The 23730-nt window shown below is 36.4% G+C and overlaps 1 protein-coding gene across 4 annotated transcripts in view; it reads left to right on the top strand.

The window, feature by feature from the left end:
• The window catches only part of Myo61F (unconventional myosin 61F), a 748935-nt gene that overhangs the window by 349532 nt on the left and 375673 nt on the right, over positions 1-23730 (top strand). For all 4 annotated transcript variants that reach the window (XR_016546978.1, XM_090374260.1, XM_090374259.1 and 1 more), the window contains exon 12: positions 21194-21299. Coding sequence is in view for 3 of the 4 variants with exons in the window: in XM_090374260.1 (XP_090230386.1) it covers positions 21194-21299 (106 nt within the window). In the remaining variant the exon portion in view is untranslated. The remainder of the gene's footprint in view (positions 1-21193; positions 21300-23730) is intronic.

Raw genomic sequence — 23730 nt, 5'->3', positions numbered from 1 at the left:
TTCACCTGTTGAAGTTTAGCCAACTTTTGCCATAAAACCATAAACAACAACAACAATGGAGAATCTGTCTTTTTACTTCATTTGAGCCTTCTCTGTCTCACCATCATGATTTAGTTGGTGACAAAGAGCGTCTCCATCTTTTTTTCTGTTTTCTTTTCACAAAAAAATAATAAAATACTGTTAAAGTTGAATTTTTTTTTTTTTTTTTTTCATTTTGCAAATTTCTACTTAATTTTGTTAATAAATTGGATGTCCTGGCTGTCATTGGTATTCTATGTAAAAATAGAAACAAGCAGTTATAGCATTTTCTCCGTTATTGTGATCATTTCATAGTACTCATGTAGTGAAAATCTAATTAATGGTGTCTTATGGTAAGATGCCAAAGAAGGACAAAGTAAAATTTCAGAAGACATGTAATCAAGATTTTACATGTATCATGAAATCTGAAAAAATTAAGCACACTTTTACCTTGTGTACTGTTTGTTGATATAATTTTTCAGTTTCAGTGGGGTTAGAAACATAATATAATATTGAAAACATATAAGCATAACAGCAGTGTAATCAGATATTTTGTAAACAGATAAGCATGGAGAGAAAGGAAAAAATTCATATTGCATTTCATGTCACCAATGATATATTATGTACAGATGCTGATTTTCATCTTTTGTCATAGAACATTAGCATTAGTAGAGACATATGATGCAAGAAAGCAAGCTTATGCACCATCAGCCAAAAAAAAAAAAAAAAACCCCTCCCATTTCAGCCCTCCATTCGTTCCAAATGCCTGTCCAGCTCAGCCTTAAATTTATTTAGGCTATCAACTTCCACAACAAAAGATCAAAGTCTGTTCCACATCAACCACCTGCTGGCTAAAGGCAAACTTCCACACATCTGTTCTACAACTGTCTTTCTTCAGTTTGAATCTATGCCCCCTCAGGTTCTTAATCTGAGCAAGAGGAAGAATCCCATCAGCATTCAGCTTGCTCAACCCATTCAAGGCCCTATACACCTCAATCATATCACCTCATAGGTGCCTACTCTTCTGGTGCTGCAATTTGCAGAACTTAAGTATTTCTTGGTAAGAGCACCCCTTTGTTCCCCTCACCAGTCTTGTTGCTCTTATTTGTACTTTTATAGCAACTATACATCATTCCTAAAATGAGCCCTTCAGACATGTACACAGTATTCTAAGGGGGGCCTGACAATTATAACAGATCAAACATCAGCTGAAATGCTGGAAATCAAGTGGAACTGGGAATTAATGTCCCCTTGTACAATGGGATAATCACCTCCCTATCCCTGCTAGCAAAATTCCTATATATCATTGACAAGACTCCATGATGTGCCCTGGCAGCCCATCTGCACTGCTCAGCAAACTTCATATTTGACTGCACAATTACCCCCAGGTCTTTTTCGCTTTCCACTTCCCTGAGTGTAGTACCACACAGTTGTTACGTTTCACTTGGGTTATTGCTACCCACATGCAGTACTTTATATTTGTCAATGTTAAACTTCAGTTGCCACTTCTCAGCCCATTTGCCCAACTTGTCTATTTCCAGTTGGAGTAGCATACTGTCGTTAACAGCCCTGCCAACCTTTGTATCATCTGCAAACTTGGACATTACTCCTGATATACCTTCATCAATATCATTGATGAATATACAAAACAACAATGGGCCCAGCACCGAACCTTAGGGAACAAGTCTAATAACATTCGTTGTTGTTATTTGGTTTTTAGGAGCATTAGCAACTAAGGTCATATTGCTTTGGGGATATGCGGTGGTCATTCCCTGACCTTTCCACATCCTCCGTATTTGGAGGTCACGGGCTCGAACCCCAGTCTAATCAAGAAGCGTGTGCTACGCACTGCTGCTCCTGCCCACTTGGCTACGGAGGTGCCCTAATAACATTTGTCCACAAAGAGCAGTGTCCATTGATTACCACACTCTGTTGTCTCCCACTCAACCATCCCTTTATCCATTGTAGCAGCTTACCCTTAATGCAGTTTCTCTCCAATTTGTACAGCAATTTACCATGTGCAACAGTATCAAAAGATTTACTGAACTCCAAGTATATGATATCAAAATTATTTTTGACATTCTGTTCCTTTATGACCATATCATAGTTTCCAATCAAATTGGTTAGACAAAACCTCCCTTTAACAAACCAATGCTGTGTCTTAACTATTACTTCAGTCTTATCTAGATGATCCTGCAATGCTTCTTTAACCAGTGACTTCATTATTTTCCCCTGAATACAAGTTAAATTAACTACTCTATAGTTACTTGTGTCACCTTTTGAACCCCCTTTGTGCATTGGTGTTACATTTGCACACTTCTAGTCCATGGGGACATCCCCTGAGTGCAAGGAAGCTCTCATAATTATGGTTAAGGGTTTGCTTATTTCCTTTGCTGCCTCCTTTAATATAACTGGATAGATCCCATCCACCCCAAGTTCTTTTCTTTTGTTTAACTTCAGCGCCTCCGTAGCCAGGTGGGCAGAAGCAGCAGTGTGTAGCACACGCTTCTTGATTAGACCGGGGTTCGAGCCTGTGACCACCAAATATGGAGGATGCGGAAAGGTCAGAGTATGACCACTGCATATCCCTGGAGCAATATGGTCTTAGTTGCTAATGCTCCTAAAAACCAAATAACAACAAATTATGTTTAACTTCAACAATTTCTCCTCCACTTTGCTCTCTGTTATTACAAAATCACTTAGCTCCCTGTTAGAGTTTGATAAACGTCTGGCATTCCCCTCATTGAATAACTCCTCATACGTGGCAGAGAAGAAAAATGTATGCATCCCATACATTTTTCTTCTCTGCCACGAGCCTCATTAATTCATCTGACATCCATTTAGGCCTAAATCTTGAACAGTATTTTTTAGTTGGAATGAAAAGCCTAATAGCCTCCAAGATTTAGTCCCAGAAGGCTTCCCATTTAGAATTCAATGTTGGTAACATCATCAGTTGATCCCATTGGACAGAATTTAAAAACTGTCTGAGACTCTGAGACACCTGTAGTCACCTTTATGAAAGCAAAAGCCCTTCTCTTTAGCCTTGATGGTAGTTACATCTTTAAGTAATTCGCATATCAGTACATTGTGATCACTGTCACCCAATGGTTCCTTTATATGCAAATTCTTAATGAATAATCACTGCTGATAATCAGATCAAGAGTATTACTTCATCTGGTTGCCTCTCGAACATGCTGCTGTAGAAAACAGTCATCCAATAAATCCAAAAAAGTCTTGCTAGTGTGTGAGTGACCAATCACAAGTTCCAGCCAATATCTGGAAAGTTAAAATCCCCCATTATCTGAGACATTCTGATTTACTAGCCCACTCTATTTCTCTGCAAAATTGCTCATTATACTCATCAGTTTCATTAGGCCTATAACACACAGCCACTCATTTTTCCTTTTCCAGTGCTTATGTCACACCAAACAGACTCAACATTGCATTGTCCACCAACATCAATCGGATGCACTTCCTTAGATTTTGTTTCTTAACTAACAGCATAATCCCTCCTCCCTTCCTGTCCTGTCTATCCTTTCTGTACACATTGTACTCCCCAAATTCCAATTCTGCACTGCTTATGTCTGCGTGACACCACGTCTCTGATATCCCTACAATATCTGCCTTTGATGTCTTGACTGGCACTTCAAGCTCATCAAATTTATTAACTATACTCCTAGCATTGGTGTACATGTAAGTATACATTGCATGTATCTTACATTACATGTTACATGTATTACATGTATACAATACATGCAAGTATACATAATATTCCTCCAAGTTTTGCTGATCGTCCAGGCACATTGGTCACTAATATATTTCCTGATAGAGAAATACTAATAAAATGCAGTTGTGAAAGAACAAAAAACAGTAGCCATTGTTAGTGAAATTGCACAGATAGGAAAAGAAGATTTAGGGAAGGCTATCAAAAATGTCCATTTTTGATTGCTTCAGGTGGCAGTAATCAAAGTGATTAGATTCCAAACTATGTCCCAATGTAATAATAAGAATAATAATAATAATAAAAAACCTTTATAATAATAATAATAATAAAAAAAAAATTGAAAGCATCATTTTTTCATTGCCAGCATTGGAAAGTGACTCTACAGGGTACAACATTGACATCTTCCTATGAACTACCTGACAGCATGTGAAAATCCTGCAAGAATACTGTCTAGCACGTAGTGTTGATAATGCACCTGGCTGCCCTTGCCATTTATTAATTTGTGTGCTGAAAACAGGTTACCTGATTTCCTATGAAAGTAGATGAACGTTTTCACACGAAGGGATGAATTTACTACTACTATCTAGAGAGGCATTAAATGGAAAGATAGATTTAAACTGATGCCTGCCACTGAAGTAAAAAAAAGATTTTGAAGCATGTTTATACATGTGAGCTGTCTTTAATTAAATATGTCACTGGACTTGTAGAACAGTGGTGAATTTTGAAAAGTCTGTTTGAAGATGAGATTAGAAGTAGTGAGAAAAGAAATATGACTTTTCAGAGCTATGAAATTGAAAGGTACAATGAGCAGGTGGCACCTCCATAGCCAGGTGGGCAGGAGCAGCAGTGCGTAGCACACGCTTCTTGATTTGACCGGGGTTTGAGCCCGTGACCATCAAATACGGAGGATGCGGAAAGGTCAGGGAATGACCACCGCATATCCCCGGAGCAACATGGCCTTAGTTGCTAATGCTCCTAAAAATCAAATAACAAACAACCAAAACAAACAATGAGCAGTTACTGTTGTGTGGCACTGACACCTACCTATGTGCAAGTCTAGTTCATGACACAAAAGTTTTGAAAGAAGACAAATTGATAAACTTAAGGAAAAGTACTTCTGAATTGGGAACTTCTGGTCAAAGCAATCCTAAACAGGCCAAGCTAGCTGATAATTTAATGCATATTATCCTCATTCAAGCAGAAAGTCTGTTCATGTTTTTCTCTTCTGGCTTGAACAAGGAAATCTGCTTATTTCTTTTGGACATTATGCAAACATTTTATTCTCTCTCTCTCTCTCTCTCTCTCTCTCTCTTGGGGTAATTCAGAAAATTGATTTCTTTTTGGCTGGTGCAGCATAAGTCATATCCATGTGCTGAAAAATGTGTTGGGGAAAAGGTGGAAGAAGGCTGACAAAACTGGAAGTAGTAACAATGGAAAAAATCATAGGGTATTTGAAAAGTAAAAATAATATATTACAGTGGTACTTAATGCTATAGATCTGATGAATTTAACTTCTTCATCAAGGGTCAGCAGCCAAAAACAAAGAAAATATAGCTAGAAGTAAGGTCTCCGTTTCTGATATGAAATATACGTAGCACTTGGTTAAGACAGTGAAACCAAGATGAAAATAAGTGCATAGAAGCCAAAAAGTTGCGGTAAATGTAGTGAGAATTTGACGTATGTTTCATAGCTAACCTGGCAGAGAGCAAGAAAAACAAAAGAAAATTAAAATAAAATAAAAAATATATAAAATATATTATTAACTAAACCCGAGGAAATTTAGAGTGACTAAGACAAAGAAAGACAAATTACTGTTATGTCAAGCAGATGTCTGGAAGATGGGTGGAGGGGAATGCCTGTCAAACAAAGCTGCATTTGTGTTTGAAAGAAATAGCAAATTTGCTCCCGGAGTATTTATAACATGTTGTACTGATGTGTGGGTGGGGAGAGGCTGTAAGTTGGTCAAAGCAAACCTTGCAAAGTGTAATCTGCAATTAAACCAATGAAGCATAACAGCCCAGTATAGAGGAGAAATACAAAACTGGCAAAGTAGCGTAGAAAGACGCCAAACTTTGTGAATGATAGCAGAACAAGGAGCATTTCGATATTGCTTTCGGTCAACCTAATTGCTCATGAGAAATAAAAAAATAAAGGGATTAAGGACAGTAAAAAGGGGAATATAGGTGAACTTGGGTAGTCTGGGGATGTAAAACCTGTTCCTAAAGTAGGATCCTGGACATGTGTATATATATATATATTAAGATGATTTTGACTAGGAGCCCTACTAGAAATAGCAGAAATACCCAACGACCATAATGGAATATAGATAAGTAGATTGGGGAAAAGGTGGAAGGCTGACAAAACCATCTTAAATATCTCTATATATCATTCTTTATGATGATGGCAACTTTCTCTATAACCTTTTACTTTTAATACAGTATATATATTATTATTATTTATTTATATATATATATTTTTTTTATGTGAGAGCATACCAGATGATATTATGAAACAAGAAAGAATTGACATACAGTGGCCCTTGGTTGGGGAAGTGACAAATGCACTAGGAACCTTGAATATAACAAATTATCCCAAGTCATGCCTGAAATTTTAACGATTCTTCATAGCAATGCCAATTATGTAAGAATATTCAGCCAGGTCAGAAAAGCAAAAAGTGAGCTCAGATCTTTTCTTTCTGGTGAAGCTTTGGAAATGCTCCTGAAAGCCAAGTCTAGACATTAGGGCCATTGTTATGAACAAATTCTTTTTAATTTATTTATAACAATGGTATGTTAATGGGCTTGACATTTTTCTTGAATCATTCAAAGTCAGTTGATGTCTAACAGAATATTCAAACAGAAATCCAAGAAAAATGTTAGGTAAGCTAATGTTTAAAAGGGTACTCCACTTGTAAACAATCCTATGGCTGTATTTTTTTTTTTTTTTTTTTGAATCTGTATTTTGCAGTGAAATTTAATTTCTAGTGCAGTATGGATTTTAAAAAACCTCTGTTTTCTAAAAAATCCTGTTTATCCCTTCTGTTTTTTTGGAAGAACTCCTGGTTTTCCTGTTTTGACAAAAACCTTGTTTTCCTCCTGCTTAGAAATGCCTGATCGCCAGCTTTTTTAAAGTAAAAAGTTGGCAAATATGAAAACAGAATAGGAGGGATTTATGAAGAAATTTTAGAGGAGGAACAAGCAGGATTCTGGAAAAACAGGTCAGCTATTGAACTAATATTTACACTACTACAGATAGCAAACTACAGTGGGAAAAGATGATTTATTTTGTTGCTTTACTCATTTTGACCAAACTTTTGGCTCAATAAATAGAGGAAACTGTGGAAATCCTAAATCAAATAGGCAACCTCACCATCTATTTACAATGCTCTACAGATAATATTGTACAGATAAAAGATTAACAGTATATTAGTTAATGCTACTGGACCCATCTTTCTCTCTTTCTAGAGAGAGAGAGAGAGAGAGAGAGCGAGAGAGAGAGATGACAGAATGAAATACTTTCCTTCTTTTGGCAGAACTGAGATTACTTTCTTTCTTTCTTTGGTGGAACTGAAATTTCTTTTTTTCTTTTGGTGGAATTGAGTAGTCCAAAAGCCACTTCCTGAAAGCCATCCAAGTTCAGCAAAAGCACTAGGAACTTCATCGTGATACTGTAGTAGTTCAGTCACAAGGAACACAATGAGACCATCCTAGTTTGTTTACATGTTGGTACTGAAAGCTGCAACCTAGTCTGTTCTCTGGGCATCAGCAAGGCTGCGTCATTATCCTGCACAAAGAGATACGTGATCCAGTCTAGTTTTTCTTTTTATGTTGGTATTAAAAGCTGTAAGCACAAGGATCTGCATCGCTACTTTCCCAGCACGAGGAGCTGTATCGCTACTTTCCCAGCACGAGGAGATGTATCGCTACTTTCCCAGCACGAGGAGCTGTATCGCTACTTTCCCAGCACGAGGAGCTGTATCGCTACTTTCCCAGCACGAGGAGATGCATCGCTACTTTCCCAGCACGAGGAGCTGCATCGCTACTTTCCCAGCACAAGGAATTACGTTATATGAACAGGCACCATGGTAGAGTCACAAGCATTATAGTAATAGAATCACAAGTGTAGTAGTTCTGGTATCATGTGGTAGTTACAGTGCATCCCTAAGCAGCACCAGTTACTGCTGTAGCAATTAATGTCTGAAGGATCAATGGTGTAATCATCTTACTACATCAGAAATCTCGATGCACCTAAACTATTAGAAGTCACCCAGTACACAGTGCCGCCACAAGTGGGTAGGCAAGGTAAGCATCACTTATGGGCGATGCTTACCTTTTGGCTCCTTTGTTCATGAAGGAGCCAAAATTTTTTTTTTTGATATTGTTTTTTGAGTTGTTAGTGCTTACCAGTATTCAACATTTAGGGCAGCAAATTTTATTTTGCTTACTGGCAGCACATAGGAACACAATGCTACTGCCAGTACACTAGGAGTTGCTTGATGGAGTAGTAATTGAGCTATTGAAGGATGACGAGTTTAGTCACATTGCTGTACAAAATTTTGTAAACAATTTGTAAACTAATCAGGCATTTTTACCTTGCAGCAGCACAGACTTAATGGAGTGATCCTGCAGCATAGTCAAAAAGGTAAAGATAACAACTGTCTGACATCAACCTTCCTTCTCAGGATTTATCTAAATAAAGTGGTTAAAACAGCCATACAAGAAGTGGAAGTTGTTAAAATAAATGGATTAAATATAAATTACAATAAAATACACAGATCACATTACGTTAATTGCTAATACAAAGATCAAGTTAAAAACTTTAATTGCTAAACTGGCCAGCACACGTCCAAACTACAATATGAGAATGAATATCAAAAAAAAAAAAACTAAAGTAATGAAAATAAAAAAGTGAAAAGAAATGATAAAGATAGAACTAAATGGGCAAACCATTGAGCAATTTGTAAATTCAGCTGCCTGGGGGCAATGATAATTGATAATACAGACTACTTAGAAACATTAAACAAAGAACAGCAATTGGATGTTGGATGGCCATCAGTGAATAAAATGAATAAAGTCTTTCTACAGCAGTTCTGGAATGTGATAGTTGGCAAAAAGGAAAACTGGGATACCAAAGAACTGAATGGATTACTACTATTGAGTCATGATTCTGGACATACAGTGAATTATTTGCAATACGGTGAATTGCAGCACTCATAAGGAACTTGATCCTTCATTGATGGAAGAGGGTAAGTGAGTGAGCGAATAGTTTTATTTTTGCTTAGATACCAGTACACTAGTTTGTTCAAAACAAAAATGCTTGTTGTGGTTTCAGCAATATGTTCAGGCACAAAATTTTTAATCTTCAAGTTAATCATTTTGTGACAGTACCGTATGTGTTTTTCTTTTCTTTGATTTAATAATTGGATAAATTCCATGAGTCCTATTTACTTTATTTACCTTTAGCTTTAACAGTTTCACTTCTACCATCCTTTTAATTATCATAAAATCACTTAACTCCCATTTTAGAATTAGGTATACTTCTGAAATCTCCATCCTTAAAAACAATCTTGTAGATGCAAAATATATATTCACTTTGTCAGCAACTTGTATAGGATTACCGTAGGATTAAAGATAAGCAAAGAATTCTTTGCTAATTTTATTTCATTCTTTGCAAAAGATTCTTGTAATAATCTGTCTTAGCATGCTTAACTTCCTTTGAAATTTGATTGAGAAGCACCTTAACTAATACATAAAATTTATTTACTATGCTCCTAGCATTATTGCTTGCATTTTTAGTTACTATACCACTATCTTTATTTGTCTCATAAGGACCTCCAGAAGGCCCTGTAATCCCCCACACCTTACTTTCCAGCTTCTGCGTATCCTAATAGAAGGAAAAATAAAGCATGGATCTTACAGATAGGACTGAATTGAATAATGTGAGTTTGAAAATTATTAGTCCAAAGTGGTAATATTGTAGTCATTTTAAAGATTTAACTTCTCTTCTCTGTAGGAAATGTTTAAAAAAACATAAGTTTATTAAAACCTTATGAGTAGCATTAGTAGTAAAATAATGTTGAGAAGCATGCTTGAACAGCTTGAACTACTTAAAAAAAAAAAAAAAACTAACTACTCACTTCCATAACACCAAAAGCTACTTTATTCCAGCAATCACTCACTCTCCAGTTCAAGGCAGAATTGCTCACATCTGTCATGTAACCATCCTTTTCATTGAAATAAAGTCCTGTCATGTGTATATGTCATCTGAGAAAGAGTAAGGATGCCAACAGCATTTAGTTTACTCAGCTCATTTAAAGTCTTAAACACTTCAGTCAGATCTCCTTACAGCAGTCTTTCCTGGTGATGAAATTTGCAGAACTCAAGTCCTTTGTAAGAGTGCCTCTTTTGTGCCCAACTTATCTTGTTACTCTTCTTTGCACCCGTTCCAAATACAAATGCAGTTGCTGCTGCTACTACTACTACTACTACTTTTCTATTAATTCATTTACAGAAAGTAGACTGCAAATGAATGAAGTTGTAAATAATAACTGTTTTGATAACCACTAGATAAGTAGGTTCCATTTTTCTGAAATATAATATTCTATTTATTGTGCAAAGTGTATGCTCTGTTGAATAATTTAAAGACTGCAGCAGGAATGATAAACAGTTACTATAGTTTACTGTAGTAAACTACGGTAAACAGTTATTATTCTTGCCCTCATGTGTAGCACAGTTAGTAGAATCTCTGTCCTCCCCAAACTGGGTGGAAAAGACCGACCTGAGGTGAGGAATTTTTATGGATCTTTTTCACAACATGGCTGGGTTAGCATAGCATGGTTTTTTATCCAGAAAACAAGCAAATCAACCACAACAATAGTGCACACTCAATTTATAAACATAATATATATGCTACAATATGACCTAAGTCGCTTAGTGCCTGAAACACTACAACAATAGCAACAGTTATTATTCTTGTTCATGATTTAGAAAGAAAAAGGCAGGTTATGGATAGTTGTTTTTTTTTTTTTTTAATGGAACAAGGTCACAAGTCTCACTGGGTTTGTTACTGGGACCCTTGTTTTTGATATTTATTAATGCCATTACCAAAGGTATTACTATGTTGTAAGCAGTAAATGTGTATGTTGTTGATATAAAGGATTGGAGGGTAGTAAATGATAGTAACAAAATATGCAACAATATATAGATAAATGATAAATGGCCTGAAAAATGAAAATTGCTATTCATTAATGGGTAATATTAGGAAAAATCAAGTAATCCTGGATTGGTTTATTACTTGGGTAGAAGAAAATCTGGGTATTGTGTATGGGTTTGAAGACCTTATTTCCCTGAAAAATGTGCAAATTGGCTAATGAACCTATGCTGAGTGTAATGTGCCTAACATAATATGCTGGGTGTAATGTGGCCTAAGATGTGGATGCATTCTAAAACTGTTAACAGTAAAACCACCTAATTTCAGGAAGAATGCAGATTTACTAAAAAAAGAGTAACCACAAGATTAGTTACTGGCACACGAAGAAGTATTCCTGTAGGCAGGGGGTGGTGGGTGGAGGGGAAAGAGAGAGAGAGAGAGAGAGAGAGAGAGAGAGATCCTGGTTGAGGTATAAAATGTAAGCCAAAGTTTTCTGTACCACTTCAATAAGAAAGGATAGGGCTACCTTAGTTATACTGCATTGGGATATAAGTTGAGGGTTATATTTTGTATTGGAATTTTATTTGAAATCGAATAGAAAACATGACTCAGACCAAAGTAGCAAAGCAAAAAGACTCAAACTAATGGGAGTGCTGTGGCTGAGGGGAGAACTGAGGGGGGGAGGGCAGTTGTCCTCTGAATCACAGCCTTTTGAAATGCACTGCTTGTTTGATGTTTGTGGAGCAATCAGCAATGGGACATATTGCCAAGTGGAATGTCTTTGTGTGCGCGCATGAAGTAAGGAGTGTGAGGAAATCGGGTGCCAACTCAACGTTATTATGGGCCTATATGAGAGCTTGAAGGACAGGGTGGATGCCCTCAAAGGATTTAAATTGAGGGACCAATCAAACTCTCAGCTGCCCACATCAATGCCAGAGCTTGCACTTGAACATCATGCAATACAGTGGCAACCCACAAGGCAGAATGCACTGGTCCCAAAGGAACTAGTTTTTGTCAGTGACTCTATTGTCAGGGAAACTGGAAACATATTGTGCAAAAAAGGAAAGGTGGAACAGGACCAGGGTATGTCTTCCAGGGGCAAAGGTTGACGACGTTGTAGAGCAGATATCATCTTTTAAGGGCACAAAAGGTGATATTGTTGTACACGTTGGCAATAATGATATTAAGAGTAGGAGACCGGCAGAATTACTTAACAAGTACAGGTCACTGTTGAAAAAAAGCCATGAATTAGGGTTGAATTTGAAAGTGTCTGCAATTCTTCCCAGACATGATAGGAGGGAGTATATGATGAGAGCCTTGTCAATCAATTTGGCCCTGGAGACATTGTGCAAGGCTCAAGGGGTAGAATTTTTTTCAGCCTGATCTATGCTTGTTGACTGGAGACTGCTTCTACAGGAATGGGATACACTTAAATAGAAAGGGTGTAAGAATATTTGTTGATGCTATCGAGGCAGAGTTAGGTGGGTTGGAAACTACTAGCTTGCGGGTTACATGGACTACTAGATTAACAATAGCCGCTGGCAGAGGTAAAAGTGATTCTTGCACTGCTTCTATTGAAATGCAATTGAGCAGCCGCCTGGAGAGCAAAGCAATGGAGATTTTCAGGACTGCTGGGAGTCATAGGGGAATAAGTAAATACATGGGCTTTGTTAGGGTAACTAAGAGTAGAAACAGGTGCATGTTTACTTGCATGCTGGGAGTATAGTTAATACATTTGATCAGCTTGAAGTGCTAGTCGAGACATCAAAGGTAGATATTGTTGGGATATCAGAGACGTGGTGTCACACTGACATAAGCAATACAGAATTGGAATTTTTGGAATACAATGTGTACAGAAAGGATAAACAGGACAGGAAGGGAGGAGGGGTTATGCTGTTAGTTAAGAAACATATAAAATCTAAGGAAGTGCATCCAGTTGATGTTGGTTAACAATGCAATGTTGATTCTGTCTGGTGTGACATAAGCACTGGGAAAGGAAAAATGAGAGTAGGTGTGTGTTATAGGTCTAATAAATCTGATAAGTATAATGAGCAATTGTGCAGAGAAATAGAGTGGGCCAGTAAATCAGAGTGTCTTATAATGGGGGATTTTAATTTCCCAGATACTGACTGGAATTTGTGGGTTGGTCACTCACACACTAGCAAGGCTTTTGTGGATTTATTAGATGATTGTTTTCTATAGCAGCATGTTCGGGAGTAAAATAGAGGGAGTAATACTCTTGATCTGATTATCAGTAGTGATTCTTCATGCATTAAGAATCTGCAGATAAAGGAACCACTAGGTGGCAGTGATCACAGTGTGCAGAAGTGAGATTTATTCAAAGAGGTAACTACCATCAGAGGTAAGGGAAAAGTTTTAGCTTTCGTAAAGGTGACTATGGTGGTGTGAGACAGTATTTAAATTCTATATGGTGGGACCAACTGATGATGTTACCAGTAGTAAATTCAAAAAGAACGCATTCAAAGAAATAATCTTGGAAGCTACTAGGCTTTTCATACCATCTAAGAAACATTGTGTAAGGTTTAGACCTAAAAGGTTGTCAGAGAACTAATTAGACATGTGACAGAGAAGGACAATGCATGGGATATATATAAATTAACAGGTGACACAGAAGCCTATGATAGTTATAAGCTGGTCTGTAACCAAGTCACAAAGGAGGTTAGGCAGGCAAACACAGATTACGAGAAATCTTTGGCAAAGGATGCAAAGAAAAACAGCAAAGCGTTCTTTACTTAGGTAAACTCTAGAAGGAAGGGGATGAATCAGATTGGTCCACTTGATATCGATGTTTCATCTGTTGATGATCCTTCAGGGAGGGGAATATCAGAGATGTATTAAACTCTGGCAGTAAGATAGATAATCTTGTAATAAATGAGAGTAAAATGGAGGAGAAATTGTTGAATATAAACATAAGAAAAACACTTGGAGTGGATGGAATTTATCCAGTTATATTAAAGGAGGCAGCAAAGGAAGTAAGCAAACCCTTAGCCATAATTATGAGAGCTTTATTGGACTCAGGGGGATGTATCCATGGACTGGAGATGTGCAAATGTGACCCCAATCCACAAAGGAGGACAAAGGGAGACACAGGTAATTACAGACCTGTTAATTTAACTTCTGTTCCAGGGAAATTAATGGAGGCACTGGTTAAAGAAGCATTGCAGGATCATCTAGACAAGACTTCAGTTATAGCTCGGACACAGCATGGGTTTGTTAAGGGAAAGTCTTGTCTGACTAATTTGATTGGATACTATGATGTAGTCACAATGGAACTGGATGCAAAGAATAACTTTGATATCATATATTTGGATCTTAGAAAAGCCTTTGATACTGTTGTACATGGAAGACTCCTGCACAAATTGGAGCAGTGTGGTATTGGAGGCAAATTGCTGCTATGGATAAAGAGATGGTTGAGTGGGAGAAGACAGAGAGTGGAAATCAATGGACACTGCTCATCGTGTACTATTGTTATTAGTGGAGTCCCTCAGGGTTCAGTGTTAGGTCCATTGTGGTTTTCTGTATTTATAAATGATATAATGATATTGATGATGGTATATCAGGCTTAATGTCCAAGTTTGCAGACGATACGAAGGTTGGCAGGGTTGTTAATGACACTAATGACAGTACACTGCTACAACAAGATCTAGAAAAGTTGAGCAGATGGGCTCAGAGGTGTCAAATGAAGTTTAACATTGAAAAATGTAAAGTACTACATATGGGAAGCAGTAATCCCAGAGTAACGTATCAGCTCTGTGGTACCACAGTGACAGTGGTAGAGAAAGAAAAGGATCTTGAGTAGTGCAGTAGTGCAGATGGTCTGCAAGAGTAGCTCGTGTCTTGTCAATGATATACAGGAATTTTTCAAGCAGGGATAAGGAGGTGATTATACCCTTGTATAAGGCAACACCTTGAGTACTGTGTACAGGTCTGGAGAACTCATTTTGAGAAGGATGTAGAGCTGTTGGAACGAGTACAGTTGTTGTTGGTGTTTGGTTTTTAGGAGCAACTAAGGTCATATTGCTCCGGGATATGCGGTTGTCATTCACTGACCTTTCCGCATCCTCCATATTTGGTGGTGACGGGCTCGAACTCTGATCTAATCAAGAAGCGCGTGCAATGCACTGCTGCTCCTTCCCACCTGGCTATGGAGGCACCAACGGGTATAGAGAAGGGCAACAAGATTAGTGAATGGAACAAAGCGTTGCTCTTACGAAGAAAGGCTTAAGTTTTGTAAATTACAGTGTCTGGAGACCAGGCACCAGCGAGGTGATCTGATTCAGGTGTATAAAGCCTTGAATGGTTTGAGCATGCTCATTGCTTATGGGATTCATCCTCTTGCTCAGAATAATCGCCTGAGAGGGAATAAATTCAAATTGAGGAAAGACGTTTGTAGGATGTGCGGAAGTTTGCCTTTAGCCAGCGGGTGGTTGATTGCTGGAGAAAACTTCCATCAGTAGTTGTAGAAGTTGATAGCTTAAATAGATTCAAGGCAGACTTGACAAACATTTGGAGCGAGTGGATGGGTGAAATAAGAGGGTTTTTTTTAATTTTTTTTTTTTTTTTTTGTCTGATGCTATATAAGCTTGCTTTTTTGCAGCATGTGCCTTTGTTAATGCTAAAATGCTAATCCACAAAGGAGGTTCAAAGGGAGACCCAGGAATTACTGGCCTGTTAGTTTAATTTCTGTTTCAGAAACATTAATTAATGGAGGCACTGGTTAAAGAAGCATTGCAGGATCATCTAGATAAGACTTTAGTTTTAGCTCAGACAGAGCATGGGTTTGTTAAGGGGTTGTCTTGTCTGATCAATTTGATTGGATACTGTGATGTATTTACAAAGGAACTGGATGCAAATAATAATTTTGATATCATATATTTGGATCTTAGAAAGGTTTTTGATACTGCACATGGAAGACTGCTGCACAAATTGGAGCAGTATGGCATTGGAGGCAAATTGCTGCAATGGATAAAGGGATGATTGAGTGGGAGAAGACAGAGTGGTAATCAATGGACAGTGCTCTTCGTGGACTAATGTTATTAGTGAAGTCCCCCAGGGTTCAGTGTTGGGTCCATTGTTGTTTTGTGTATTTAAAAATGATATTGATGATGGTATATCAGGCTTAATGTCCAAGTTTGCATATGATATGAAGGTTGGCAGAGTTGTGAATGACATTAATGACAGTATGCTGCTGCAACAGGATCTAGAAAAGTTGAGCAGATGGGCTGAGAGGTGGAAAATGAAGTTTAACATTGACAAATGTAAAGTACTACATATGAGAAGCAGTAACCCGAGAGTAACATCAACTGTGTGGTACTACACTGACAGTGGTTGAGTGAAAAGGACCTGGGGGTAATTGTGCAGGCAGATATGAAGTTTTCTGAGCAGTGCAGACGGTCTGCAAAAGTAGCTCGTGGTGTCTTGTCAATGATATAAAGGAATTTTTCTAGAAGGGATAAGGAGGTGAGTATCCTCTGGTATAAGGCAATGGTCAGGCCACACCTTCAGTACTGTATATACAGGTCTGGAGACCTCATTTTAAGAAGGATGTATAGCTGTTGGAACGAGTACAGAGAAGGGCAACAAGATTAGTGAATGGAACACAGGGTTGCTCTCACTAAGAAAGGCTTAAGTTTTTTAAATTACTGTGTCTGGAGACTAGGTACCTGAGTGAGGTGTATAAAGCCTTGAATGGTTTGAGCATGCTCAATGCTGATGGGATTCTTCTTATTGCTCAGAATAATCACCTGAGAGGGAATAAATTCAAATTGAGGAAAAACAGTTATGGGATAAATGTGCTGAAGGCCTGCTTCAGCATTCAACTGATGTTTTGTCTACTTTGAACTTGAAATATCACTGAAATGTCTGTGTCCTTCCCATTGAACATAACTGAAAGCTGTTTTCAGTATTTCTTGAGCTCTCTAAACCTGTTTTTCATAATTTAAACTCTAAACTTGATGCAAACACCCCTTCATATCAGGTATTTAACTAATTGCAAAATGCCCAGTACATACATGTTCTTTAACAGTGAACAGTGATTACACAATACACACTATGATGGTAAAATTCACCAGAGTACAGAATAATGAATCAATACAATTGTACTCCTAGTGGGGCAATGCTGTTCTACCTGTACTGAACTCTCCTGGCCTTTTGGCTTTCACTTTATATTTAACCTTTTCAAAAGTAAGTTTGCTGAATGTGCGGCCTTGGGACACTAGGAGTCAGCTCTTGTGGAGTAAGTTTGTTATTGGAATTTTGAATTTAGTAAAAATTAAAAATGTGTGCATAATGCTCTTGAAAAATCAAAAATATCGTTACTTGTTTTTTTTTTTTTTTTTTTGGTTATTTATCACTTGATTTGATATCATCAAGTTCTGAAACTAAATTGCAGAGAATTTATTTAATTTCAGACCCAAAGCAAACAACTGAGGTCAACAGTTGTGTGGGATTTCTTACTCTTACTTCTTGCCTGCCTCCATTCCCCCCTACAGTTTACTTGATTATTTGAGATGCTCATGGAACACTTCTGCTATCATGGTGTGGAGCAGATTGTTTATTAACCCTTAACTAAATTATAGTGACTCTTGCAGGTCACTAGATTGTTTATAATTTTGCATTGAAAGTTAAATATGAGGGACCACATGTAAGTGCAATAAGCTATAGGATGTCTTCAAAAGTGGATTTGGTTTTGGAAGTGGGCTTGAGTTGTCAACATCTTTCGTGTGAAGGTATTTTAGAGTCTGTTCAACTTACAGTTGGTCACTCATATTTCACTTTCAGTGAAGAAATGTATCAGCAATAGTGGCCTCAGTGTGTGCAGTCCCCTTTCCCCCATACTTACAAAAGTGTTCCTGAGTGATCTCAAAGATAATACATAACCCCCTCCCAAAGTTCGGGGTTTTCAATCTGACATTGAAATTAAGGGCACATGAACTGTGCCCTTAATGAACTTTATGATTTCATCAACAGTATCCCACCAATTAAGTTTTAACTTTAGATGGAATCCAGCCATTCTTCTTGGATGTCTTAATCAACAGGCAATATTTTTGAAAAGGTCCTTGTACAGGACACAAGGCAGAACTCTGAATTTTCTTCCTAACCACTCCTTTCATACAAAGGCAAAATCACCAGCTCCTACATTAAATGAATTCTTGCTATCTGTGATGAGAAGTTTAGACAAAAGGAGCTGCAGAGTTACATCCTTGCTTAAGAATACTGAATGTCCTCATTATGTGATGGTGATCACTGAGAGAGAGACATAATACACTTTTCTAATCAGCTCTGTGAACATCAGAAATACAGTCCATATAGGTTTGTCTCATACCTTTCAAATATTTTTAGATATCTTCATGAGATCAATGACAGGTGGCGCCTCCGTAGCCAGGTGGGAAGGAGCAGCAGTGCCTAGCACATGCTTCTTGATTAGACCGGGGTTCGAGCCCATCACCACCAAATATGGAGGATGCGGAAAGGTCAGAGAATGACCACCGCATATCCTGGAGCAATATGGCCTTAGTTGCTAATGCTCCTAAAAACCAAATAACATCAATGACAGGCATAGTATAAAAACTTATTAAATCAGTCCTTTCTTCTCTGCCCACTAAATTTCAATCTCCTCTGATCATTCCAGATCAGTCCATGACAGTATTGTTTTGCTATTTGTCACTCATTTGGAGAGGTCTGGATTTGAGTCTCATTGATGACTGGAGAAATTTCTCAAGACTCTTCAGTCAAAGCTGTAGTTTGCCAATATCAGATGGAAGGAGTAGGATAGTTCTCTGTGAGTTAATCTGGGTTTTTCATCCCACCACTTTTGTATCAAATGCAAGTGCAAAAAATACCTTTTGCCATTTTGGTTTAACCATTTTGCTCAGAAGATGTCTTCCTTTTGCATCCTTTTGTAAGAATCACATTTTCCATGGGCCTGACAATACCAAGGCAGGTATTGTCAGGGCAAACAGAATGCTTTTTAAGGTGTTGTTTAGGAGAACAGGAAATGGATTTAGGTCTTGCAAAAACCATAAAATTCATAAAGCTCATGCTTGCCCACTTCAGCAAAGCCATCCATCCATCCATCCATCTATCTTAATTCAGATTAAGATACCATTTAAAGATGCCAATTTTTTTATTAAAAAATTCAGATGGAGCCCTTTTATTCAGGCTAACAAGTTATCCTTTCTCAACAAAAATACAGGTACTCTAGTCAATTCATTTTGGCTTAACATCTTCAGAAGATGACTTTCTTGCACATACATTTGTAAGAATCATTTTCCATAGGCTTGACAATACAAAGGCAGGTTGCAACCCTGAATATCTTCCAGTCACCCTGAGGATAGAAAGGTGCTATTAATTCCGGAACTGTAATTCTGGTAATAAATAGTTTGCTTATTTACTGCCAACATAATGTCATGGAACAGTTATGTTAGATTAGCTTCCACCTAGTTATGGAGGTAGAAAATTTGAATATATTGAATCAATATTTTCAAATTTTCATTTTATTGAGAAAATAATGTTTTAATAAATAAAAGATTTATTATTATATTTTTTTATCCTCTGTCTGATTGCTATTTAAGCTTGCTTGCTTGCATTATTTTGTCACTACTGATACTTTTCTTCTTAACAGCTTTCAACTTGATAAAAATTACTGATACTTTACTTTGGTTTATTCTTCTCTCATCCTCTCTTTTAAACTCTACTCTCAATCCAGAATTGAGCAGTTAGGTTAGTTAATGATCTCAAGATCATTAGTTAAAGAAAGCATACAAACTTTTTGGCTGTAAATTAGGTGATTAGGACAAGAAGTGGGTTCCTCATATATGTTGTGCTAATTGTGCAGCACATATGACCACTGGAACTGAAAGCTTGAAAATCCTCTAAGAAAGTTTGTGAATATATTATGAAAACAACAGAGTAAGCAACTATAAATTCTAGATTGAGAATTTATTCCAAACCTACCAAAATCTTGGTTTCGATATGTCTCTAAAATTACACTTCCGCATTTCCCATTCAGACCTTTTCCCAAATAACCTTAACACAGTGAATGCTTTCATCAAGATATTTCTACCATTGATAAACATTATCAGGTAAGGTGAAAACCTCATATGATGCAGACTACTACTGGATGTTGTCAGAGGGTTCTTGATCTTTACAAAAAACAAATCGAAAACTAATTTTTATATCTTTTATAATAATATTTGTTAAAATTTTCAATAACCACATAATTTCCTCAAAAAAATTAGCAAAGGCAATATCTGACTTCAAATTTGGATTCAGCTCATCAGAATCCTTGAGATCAAAAATCAAAAGCTTAAAATTTGTTTCCAGTTTTATATATATAAAAATTCATTAACAAGAACATTAATAATTTAGTGCACTTACTTTGAATTCATTCACTTTGGAGTTCTTCATAGAAATCCAAATTATTTTTAATTATTACTATTATTTTAGCATTATACTAATGACTCATCTCTAACACAGTCTCTTGACTCTCTGTCTCATAGGCATACTGTTTCTGCTGCATGCACTTTCTACAGATACTTCCATAGGCACTGTTCTTCTGAATTGGCATCTATAATTCCTGCTCTCTCTTTCAAAACAGTCCGAACACATGCCGCCACCAGCCAACGTCTATTTACTGGCCAATTTGAAACTCACCGAACCTACTTTTCATCTTCCTCGTTTATTCATTCAACTGCCATTTTCATACATATTTCCTGAAAATTATAGTCTACAGGAGTTCAAGTCTATTGTCAACAAATATCTTCTTTCGTCTTCTCAAACTCCAGTCCATGCACTGTACTAAGTACTATAGGTTCTAATTTTTTTCATTTCTTATTTGTGTTTGACATACTATATAGCTAATGCAAATTCCTCTAATTTTGATTGGTATATAAAATGCAGTAATCTTTATTCTTTTTATTAATGTTGATTTAGTCTGTATTTATTATATTATTTCTGACATTTGTGTATTTATTTATTGGATATTTCCTTTATTTATTTATTTTTTATTTTTCTATGCCTTTTACTTTATTAATGTGCATTTGTTTTTGTTTTGATTGAGATTCAAAAATGTACAGTGTAAATAAGGTTTTACACAGAGGGTGTACATAAGGTGCTACGTATATTAGAAAGTGTTCTTGTTATTGGTGATATGTGTAATTAAGAAGAAAAATTTGGGGTAAAAAAAATATATATATATTAAATTTGAAATGTCTAGATTTTTTTCCTCTCTAAGTTTTGATAATTTGCTTCTTTTATTTATTTATTTTTTTGTATTTACAGTTTTGAGCAGTTCTGTATAAATTATTGTAATGAAAAACTTCAACAGCTATTTATAGAACTTACTTTGAAGTCAGAACAGGAAGAGTATCGTAGGGAAGGCATTGAAGTGAGTTAATTATTTTAATAAATTTATGGCACACCATTTTTTGTAATATAATTTTTCAGTAAAAATTGTATTCCTTAAATATTATAATGATGGTAACTGTTACATTCTGTTCACCTCCAGTAATACTTTCCAGAATTTCTTCTTTTACGTAACCTTATTCAAATCAGAATGTTCAAGTTTCATATAGTTCCTATTCTGTTTTCTTATTCTTCTTCTTCTTCTTCTGTTGCATTTGTCTCAACTTCTGCCTTTATTTTTAAAATGTTAAGGTATGTGAGAACTTATTTAATTTGATTGCATGGTTCCCCCAAAAATTCTAACTCAAGATGTTTTGCTAATTTCTCTTCTGAGATTCTGAGAGAATAAGGTCTTTGAAGATCAAGGCAACATCCGGTTTATGATAAAAGAATAAAAAAACACCCTTTGATAATGAAATGTTTTAATTAGATATACAGGTTGATTCACAAAATGTTCACACATTTGTATCATTGCTTGATACTGAACTATTAGTTGAATTTTTTTAAAGTTGGTGACAGTCTGCAGTAGTTCCTGAAAAATTTGCCGGAGAGCAGCAAAAGTCACAGCAGTTTATATGCTTATGAATCTGATGTTCTCCCATCAGTATGCACAATGGCAGAGAAGTCATGCCTTGCAATTGAGCAGAAGGCTAAAGCTGTGCCTTTATTCACCAAAAGAGTGTTATTACAGTACAGAAAAGATTTCTAGCCTTATTTTTTAAACTAATTTGGCACTTAAAGAAACACAATGCTTTGTTTATCTCAGTAGTTTGAAGAGGAAGACTTTGTAACAAAATGAAAATGATGTCACACAGCCATTGTTCATTCTCCAGAAAATGTTGAAGCCTTTGGAGTTTCAATGCAGCATAGTCTTGGAAACTCAACAAGAAAGATGGCTTGTGAACTTAGAATATCATAGTGTTCTGTTCAATGACTATTTCGACTGGATTTGAAAATCTCATATAAGATTACAGTGTTCATAAAATTTCCAAAAATGATAAGAAAAGATTACTTCAATTTGATCATTTCATTTTATGATTTCATATAACTTTATTTTATATATGATTTTATTTTGTGCAAGACAGTGCCATGCTGTATTCAGCTAATGTCATGTTGGATTTTTTGTACTCTGTTTTTTTCCCTTATGTATTGTCATAGCTTATCCTCTTTTTCAAAACTATTGGTATTTGGTTGCCTCTGAGTCCAGTCTTGAATCCATGACTTTTTTTTGGGGGGTTTTGAAAGAGAAATTGTTTCAATCAGGAAAGCTGCTACAGTCATGGACTTGAAAGCCATGATTATTCAGCTGTATTGTAATTAATGAAGATGTTATTGCATGGAGAAGGAGCTCGCATCTGGTGTGTATGGGCTTGGAAAACCCATGGTCCTGAGCTGGATATCATCATTCTTCTCTTTCTTGGTGATTCCTTTCCACTTCTGACACACACACACACACACACACACACACACACACACACACACACACTCTCTCTCTCTCTCTCTCTCTCTCTCTCTCTCTCTCTCTCTCTCTCTTAGGGTAAGTTGGGGAATTTTTTTTTCTGGCTGGTGCAGCATAAGCCTCAAGCTTCCTTACACCATATGGCTAATAATCATAATAATAATAATATTATTATTACAATTGTTGATGTATGCTGTCAGAACTTCATAAAATTGGAGTATTAAACATGTGGTAAAATAAGAATGTTTTCCAAGAGTCTAATCATGAAAATTCTTACTTAATATTTTAAATATTAATGAATAAATGAATTAATAGGAAACATTTAAGTATTCCAGAATTTCATGTATCACGCTGTGTATGATAAAATTATATCAGACAATTTTTATATCACAATTTGTGTGATGGGACTGTCAGCAACAAGTTTATATTTCTTTATCTATTTAGTATTATTCCAGTCTCAAAAAATATTAGAAAAATGATTATATATGGCTATTTGCAAGATATTTCGATTAATTTATTATTCAAACGTTTTTCACTCTCAAACAGTACTATACCTTGAAAACTTCCTATCACTTTATCTATTCAGAAATGTTCCATTTTCATATCACCTCCTGTCATATAACAGTTAACCATTCCTTAACCTATTTTAATACAATCTATCTAATTTATAATTTTTTGCTTACAGGAAAAATGGGATATAATTTATCCCATTTTTCCTGTAAGAATTCTTGTAAGATCTCCTGTAAGATCGGAAGTTCTCCAAACCCCACGAGCCGGGGGGGGGGGTTTGGAGAAACTTCCGATCTGACTGCACAATTCCCCCAAAGTCTTTTTTATTCTTTGCTACCTTGAGTGTGATACCACACAGTTTGTACCTTAATCTGCTACCCATATGCAGTATTTTGCATTTGTCAATGTTAAATCTCATTGACATTTCTCAACTCAACTGCCTATT

Source organism: Mastigoproctus giganteus, chromosome 5 (genome assembly GCF_048544385.1).
Source record: "Mastigoproctus giganteus isolate SK-2022 chromosome 5, ASM4854438v1, whole genome shotgun sequence".
In the NCBI taxonomy this organism is placed as follows: Eukaryota; Metazoa; Arthropoda; class Arachnida; order Uropygi; family Thelyphonidae; genus Mastigoproctus; species Mastigoproctus giganteus.
Note: the sequence above shows the minus strand (reverse complement) of the source record. Positions and strands in the feature narration are given on the sequence as shown.